Source organism: Mus pahari, chromosome 7, assembly GCF_900095145.1.
Source record: "Mus pahari chromosome 7, PAHARI_EIJ_v1.1, whole genome shotgun sequence".
NCBI classification, from domain to species: domain Eukaryota; kingdom Metazoa; phylum Chordata; class Mammalia; order Rodentia; family Muridae; genus Mus; species Mus pahari.
This window is the reverse complement of record NC_034596.1, coordinates 105,681,716-105,689,351: the sequence shown is the minus strand read 5'-3', so window position 1 is coordinate 105,689,351 and position 7,636 is coordinate 105,681,716. Positions and strand designations below refer to the sequence as shown.

Below are 7,636 nucleotides of genomic sequence, written 5' to 3'. Positions count from 1 at the left end.
TGGAACTCACTTGGTAGACCAGGCTGGCCTCGAACTCAGAAATCCGCCTGCCTCTGCCTCCCAGTGTGGTTGTTTTTTAAGTTACATGGATTGAGTGTGTGTGTGTGTGTGTGTGGCCTAATTCTGAACTGGTCCTCCTTCAGAACGATGCTCTCTCCCTGGGCCTTCCCACACTCGAAACCCTTTAGTACATCAACCAAACTTGGTGCCTTTGCTGGAACTGGCTTTTGGTCCCCCTGCGGAATACTTGTGCTCCACCACAGTGAGCTAACTCAAAGTGGTGGTCTTCTTGTTGGCCTCAGACTGACTTTTGTAAGGTAGACTAGCAATTCCAGAGATGAAAAGAGGTCCTAGGAGCCTGGCACATTTTTCTCTGGTAAGAAAGTTTGCAATATTAACCCTATTCTTAGGACTACACTGCCTGCCAGGCTTCTTAACTAATCTGAGACACTCCCAGGAAGTAGACAGGGAAACGTGGTGTTGTCTAGATCTGAAATCATTTCAATTTTCATGCTTTATTTTGAACTCTAAAGAAAGGACATGGGCCCCATTTGTGATGGGAATGTTCGTGTTTTGACCTAAAATGTTGCCACTGAAATCAACATCAATTAGTAAATCTTCTAGCCAGGCACAGTATCCCACGTGTTCAATCCCAGCACTTGGGAGGCAGAGGCAGGGGGATCTGAGTTTGAACCAGCCTGGTCTACAGAGGAAGTTCCAGGACAGCCAGGGCTACATATAGAAATCCTTTCTGAAAAAACAACAAATTGGGGCTGGAGAGATGGCTCAGCGGTTAAGGATACTGACTGTTCTTTCAAAGGTCCTGAGTTCAAATCCCAACAAGCACATGGTGGCTCACAACCACCCATAATGAGATCTGATGCCCTCTTCTGGTGCGTCTGAAGACAACTACAGTGTATTTAGATATAATAATAAAAAACAACAAAAAAACTCAACCCAGCAATTTAGTAAACCTTCTAAATATAACCAGTTCAAGAATCCAGTGGCTGTCTATACTTCTTAGAGGCAGTTATTCATTTGACCATAACTTAAAATGCATCCAAATGGCAAACAAAACAAAACCCGTGAGAGTGTTTGCATTCACACAGAAAGTGGTCATGCTGATCAGGGCACGTGGCAGACTTCTAGCACCCCACTGGCTTAGAGAATATGAGCCGGAGAAGCAGTTAACAAGAGCCACTTCTTTTTTCCTTTGCTTTGGCTCTGGCTGGCTTGGAACTTGTTATGTAGGCCAGGGTGGCCTCAACTCAGACATCTACCCACCTACCTCTGCCTCCCAAGTGCTGAGATTAAGTTGTGTCCCACCACACCCAGCCTCATATGAGCCCTTTTTGACAGACATCTGCATGGGTTCTGTGGGTCATCCCCTGACTGGATTTCTAGAGCAGGATTCTCTGAGACAGATCCTTACTAGGTAGTCTTGGTTGCTCAAGACCTACAGAGACCTGCCTACTGTGGTCTCCCCAAGTGCTTGGATAAAAGGCATGTCACATTACCCAGTTTAGGGCAGGATTCATGGACCAACAGTTGGTCATAATTTCTAAGAACAGCTCAGCAGCTCTGCCTTGATAAGGAAAGTTATATATGGCTGTCTGTCTAGCAAAGATACAGTGGCCTAGAGCATCCATGTGCATAATCTATATGCAGATCTCAAGAGAAACCCATGCATACCTGGACAGTACCCATTCTTCTGGGGCCCCTTCAAGGATCCTTTGAAGTTCAAAGGGACCAGGCCAAGAGGCTGGAGAGTCTGCTTAGCAGGACGCAGCTACAGCATCCCTCTCCCTCTCCCTCTCCCTCTCCCTCTCCCTCTTCTCTTCTCTTCTCCCCTCCCCTCCCCTCCTCTTCTCTTCTCTTCTCTTCTCTCTTCTCTCTCTCTCTCTCTCTCTCTCTCTCTGCCTTGAATCCAGGGAGTAAAAGGTAGTAAGACTCCAGGGTCATAGGGCAAGCAGCTCCCAGCTGGAGCCTTTCTTCTACTGTACTGCTGTCTGGCCACTTCTCAACAGTCAGGACTATATTCCAGCTCTCCTCAGACTCTGTCTACCTTCTGAAGGTCCTGGAGTATCTCTCATCCTTGTTTAGTAACTCCCACTGCGCTCCTGTTGCTGCCTGCCGTTCCCACCAGGCACTGTCCCTTTTTTCTCTCACTCACCCCAGACCAATCAAAGGGCTCATGTGGCTGTCTCTCTCACTGGGAGTGCCTACAGCTGGCCTGTGCTAGGCTTTCCTGGCTTGTTCCAGCTCTCCTTTGGCCATAAGGCCCGGTGAGCCATGCTCATCATTCTCCACTCCTCCAGTCCCCTAGACTGCTCTGCAGAGTCTCCCACTAAGGCCCACTCCAAGTCCACGCCCCGACTATCCCGGAACCCTCACTTTTAAATACATGTAAATGTGGTGTGTGTGTGCCTGCCCATGAAAGCCCAAAGTGCTGGATCTCCTGGACCCAGAGTTACAGGGTTTTGTGAGCCACCATATGTGGATGCTGCAAATTAAATCCCGGCCCTTTGCACATATAGTATATGCTCCTAACCACTCAGCAATCTCTCCAGCTTCTAAGTTTTGACTTCTGTTGCTGACTGACTGCTGGAATTTAAGTTTCGAGGTCTCTGGTCTGTGTTTTTACTCCTCCACAGTGTCTTGTACGAGTGTGTCTTGACCATGGCAGACAACAAATAGTTGTGACTTAAATGCTAGTCGAGGCTTCATGCCCTAGGTAACAACCACCTAAAACAGCACTCTCAATGTGACAATTTCTTTGTGACATTAAATTGTTAAACTGAGTGTCAAGTTCATTACCCCAGCCCCATATCTGACCATGTAGGTGTTGGGGAGAAGGTGTAGGTCAGATTCTTGTGTGAACCACAGGCACTCCATGGAAAAAAACCACCTCAGTGAGGCCAGGGCCCCGAGGACTAAGCAGCTCCCCACCCCAGGGACCAGGAGGGCTGGGAGAAAGCATGCTGGAGATCTAAGTGCTGGGCTCTATGCAGAGCCCTCACTCAGTGCTCCAAGCTTCACACACATCCTCTGCCGCTACTCAGCCCCATGGGAGGCAGCAGCGTGCTTTGGGTCTGCCTCAGGCTGAGGCTTCTTCAATAGAGCAGTAGGAGACAGTGCAAGGTTTTACTGAGAAAAAGTGAATTTTTAATTATCTTGTGAATCTACTTAGAAAAACACACACAAGCAATGTTCACAACTATAAATTTAAACCTTTTGCACTAAAAAAAAAAAAAAAAAAAAGCAAAAAAAAAAAAATCACGAAACAAACACAAAACCACAGGCATGAACTGTAAACCTGTATTAATTATCAATTAATTATAACCTAGTCTTAAGGTTAATTCTTAGCAGTAATTCAGTATTTTCCTTCTTGGCAATTGTAATGTTTTAGCACCAAATGATCTCCCACAGAGGTACTAGTAATGCTGGCTGCCAGTGTGAGGAGCCGCTTCCAATACAGTGCTCCCCACACATCACCCACTCACACCACACACAGGAGCCGCGTGCAGATGGTGTTACACTCTGACTCCCAGGGCAATGGAAACAAGACAGAGGCACGGGGTCACAGACTTTAATGTAGTGCATTCGTAGAGAAGGCCAGCCTTCGCTCCCAGGCGCGCTCGCTCTTGTCCTCAGACTTTAATGTCATGATTTAGAAGATGCAGACGTTATTGCCTAAATATTACTCTATACATTTCCATCAGTGCTCTGGAAAACACCTTAAATTGCTACTTAATTTACACCATAATTACTGGGTTACAGCTTTAGCTCATTGGCAATTTTGGAAGCAATATTTTTGAAAGCTATGGATGTCCCTGATATCCGCTTAAACCGGACTCCATTCAGAGACAGTCTTGGCAGCTTACAGACTTCCATTTCCCACTGTACCAGGTTCTCTGCGTGCCCGTCACCATGGACACAGAAGAGCAGGAAGCGCTCCCTCTGCTCATAGTCGCAGTTATTGGCGTCTAGCACTTTGCGGATCTCCCGCATCATGTCACTGGGGTCCATGGAGCTCGTGGTCTTCATGCTCCAGGTGAAGCGCAGGGAGCGGGGCTTGGCCTCTCTGTTCTCATCCTTCTGTTCCGAAGACACATTGCGACTGAAATGCACAGGGCAGTGTGAGCTTTAATTTACTGGAAAAAGAACCTTTTTTTTTTTTTTTTTTTTTTTTTTAAACCTTAACTAGTTATCAACTCCTTCAGTTCAAATGACAACTGATCCCATGCACAGTCCATTTACCAGAGGCATACACCTGTATCTCCAACCCCTAAACATAAAGAATGCACACAAAATTCTACCTGGCTGCAAAACGTCCAGGAGCCATCTGTACTGGAAACCTTTGAAATCAGGCTAAAGAGAGTCCGTGCCTGTCCTTAGGGTGGGTGCAGACCAGCACCATTCTGCTCTAACACACACAGCTCCTCTATTACTAATAGCATGCTTGCCACAAATGCCACAGAAACCAGTGCTCAAAGGCGGACTCAGTGTTCCCAGCTTGGGGTGCCTGTCTCTCGGTCAGATGCTGAGTACACAGGTAGGCCATCCGTTCTGTCACCACCAGCTACCTCTCTTCTCTAATTTCTACTGTTTCTCTCCTTGTTACAGATCAAATTTCATCATTGGAAATACCAAGGTCATGTCCCTGTGCTATTAGTTGTTCAGAAGGGTAAGGAGGAAGGATCACAGGAGCCACGAGCTTGAGGGACCTGAACGAGAGTGAGGCCCATCTCAAAATGGCCAAATGGAGCACTACAGACACCCACAACTTAGATGATCTCATTTTAATGAAACAGGGAAAAATGAAATGCTACCGCTCGCTTGTCTGTGGGGAACTGAAATGACTGGTTTGCACAAGGTGAGGGCTCAGAGCGCAGTTCAATTGCTACCTTAGATACTTCACAGCTCACAAAGGCAAGCACAAACCTGGCAACATTCTTGGGATCAGGATACCTTACGTGAGGAGGCAGACGCAGCACAAAAAAATGGCATTCGTGGTAATGAGAAACAGGTTTGGGTTGATGCTTGCTTGCCTGCCTGCCTTCCTCCCTTCCTTCCTTTGACAGCAGGGTCTCATGGAGCTCACTCTTGGCCTTGAACCACTGGCCTCCTGCTGTACTTGCCAAGTGTAGAGACTCTAGGTATGTGCCACCATGACTGCTGAGGCTTTGTTCTGAACAGATACTGCCACAGAGGCAGAGGTAGGAAGTGCAGACTGTACTTAAGACCCTGCAGACTAGATCAGAGTGACACCCAGAAGCTGGCCTAGCTTACAGAGCACTTGCACAGCAACCCTTGCCTTGTTCTATCTAGGAGGCAGGTTCCAGCACTGCCTTCCAACTGTGGATGGGGCAATACACAGCTGGAAAGGCAGAGCCTGCTCTTCGTCCGCAGGGACAGGCTGGGAGGAGACTACCTGCTCACCTCAACTCTACCTTAAAGGGAAGCCTACACAGTGCTCAGGGCCTCACGGAGACAGTGGTCAAGCAGTAGGTGTCAAGGAAGATTTTCACCGAACTGTAGTGCCTCACCACAGCCTGTACTGGGAAGAAAAGTAGGAGGCCTACCATACAGACATGGAATCCCTGAGCCTAGCTTTGATTCCAGATGCACATAATGAGAGCTACATAAAACCAAAAGGCAGACAAACAACCTCTATAACCATCATTTAAAAGGAAACGCTATCTCAGCCCCCTGACCTTACTCAAGGCATCAAGAGACAAATGGGAACTGTGGCTTAGGAAGGCGCTCCTGGCACACTGCTGCCCTCTTATGGCTGCTGGGGCAAAAAGCAGTCTCCTAGGCCCAGCAAGCAGAGCCAGCAGCCTCAACAACATCCCAGAACCAGAACCTCAACACAGTACCAGGCCCACTCTACTTGAATGAATAAGCAGAAAACAGCATTGGTCATCCCTGACACGACAATGAGGTAGGTAAATACTTAAAATATTTGTAGTAAAAGTCTTCCCTCACCTTGAGCCCTCATATCTCCCGTTCCTCTCATATTCAGTTGGAAGTCTCAATGGACAGAACGTAGAAGCAAAGGAAAGTGGGAAAGAGAAAAGAAATCTTACAAACTGGTATACAACTACTGTACATCAACAAAAACATTACACAGTGAATAAATCTAGGCATTTTTCAGTTTCTGCTGAACTAATTTAATTTAACCTCCTCCTCCTCCTCTTCTTCTGTGTGACTCAGTTGGTGGTATGTTCTTAGTGAAGACAGAGCTGTGCAGAGGCAGGCTGCACATTCAGGAGAGTTGTCTTCCAGCTCCCCACACTCGTGGCTTTGGACTAGAGCTGTTCTATGTTCTAGTACCACTCTACACAGCACAGTTCCCATTTAAAAGGAAATGGAGCTATCAGTAGACCTCCATATTCAAATATTAACAAATTTGTGAAATGAAAGATTAGCTATTTGGGAAGATCACCTGAAAAATCATCATGGCACTTGCATCAAAACCAAAACTCTGCAGTTCAACAAAGAGATCATGTTTCATAAACAGAAAAATGACTTCTCTTCTTGAGAGCCACAGGCAGACAGGAACTGTACCTTTCTCTTCTCCCTCTCCCTCTGTCTCCCTCTCTCTCTAACAGTCTTGGCTAGTCTAGAGCTCAGTAGAGCTCCATGTGTAGACTAAGATGGCGTTGTCTGCCTCCCACGTGACAGGGTCATGGGTGTTAGTCATCACATGGGTTATGTGTGTGGAGGGGGGGCAAGGCTGTAACCTTAACAGCAGAGACTTCTGCTGTATACGTGCACATTCCAAGGACATCGATATTTTTGGTCTATTATTGTCAAAACCAAAGATATTACCCCAACTGGAGCCAAGTTACTAACATGCTCTAGTCAAGCAACGGCACATGCTTCCTTCATTGAGAAGTGGCTTAAAAGAACACTGTACTGGACATTCTGCCGGGAAGTTACAGGCCCTGAGCATCTACATGTCCATCTCCAACATCAGAGGTGGCCTTTGCCAACTCAATCCTCAGTAAATAATGGTAATGTCACACAACTGTCACTTACCTTCTGCATGCTTACAGCTAAATCATTAATTGTACACTTATTACTGAACGTATCATCTTCACACAGGGCATGCTCAGTGGTATTAGTACCAAGACAGAATTATCTGGATGCTAAGTCATTCTACTGAAGAGAGAGTGCACAGGGCATGCACAGGCCTTTGTTGAGTGGGTGTTGCAGTGCCTTTAAAATGCTCATAGAGTTAATCTACTTCTTTCCAGTTTCCATTTAAGGAAATGAGGATTTAGTTCTTAGCAGAAAGTTTAGTTTTAAAGCAAAGAACAACAAAAATAAACAACAACAACAAAAAAATAGGACCGAAAGCCAAACCTGATGTTAATTGCAGGAGCTGTTGGGGAGGTGGGGTGAGGACTGAGGAGTAAGTGTACATATAGAAGTCCTACCTTTTGATAAACCTGAATGACATGTTTCTAAAAGAAATTAAGCCAAAAAAAATTAACAGAAAAGACTTGTACAAATTAAACAGAAAATCTAATTATAGAAAGAATAGAAAAAACAAACAAAAACAAACATCAGGGCCCCTCTTCTGGTCAATATCAATAAAAGCAACATTTGTTGAAAAGTAAAATTA

General features: G+C 46.0%; 1 protein-coding gene across 9 annotated transcripts in view; it reads right to left on the bottom strand.

The window, feature by feature from the left end:
* Positions 1-3,573: 3,573 nt before the first annotated feature.
* Mark3 (microtubule affinity regulating kinase 3) overlaps positions 3,574-7,636 on the bottom strand; it is a 91,931-nt gene continuing 87,868 nt past the window's right edge. For 4 of the 9 annotated variants that reach the window (XM_021202721.2, XM_029541193.1, XM_029541194.1 and 1 more), the window contains 3 exons: positions 7,449-7,475; positions 5,992-6,036; positions 3,574-4,120 (listed from right to left, as the gene is read on the bottom strand). In XM_021202721.2, coding sequence (XP_021058380.1) covers positions 3,775-4,120; positions 5,992-6,036; positions 7,449-7,475 — 418 coding nt within the window. In that variant the 3' untranslated portion in view covers positions 3,574-3,774. The remainder of the gene's footprint in view (positions 4,121-5,991; positions 6,037-7,448; positions 7,476-7,636) is intronic. The other 5 variants (XM_021202724.2, XM_029541195.1, XM_021202725.2 and 2 more) reach the window with 2 other exon arrangements.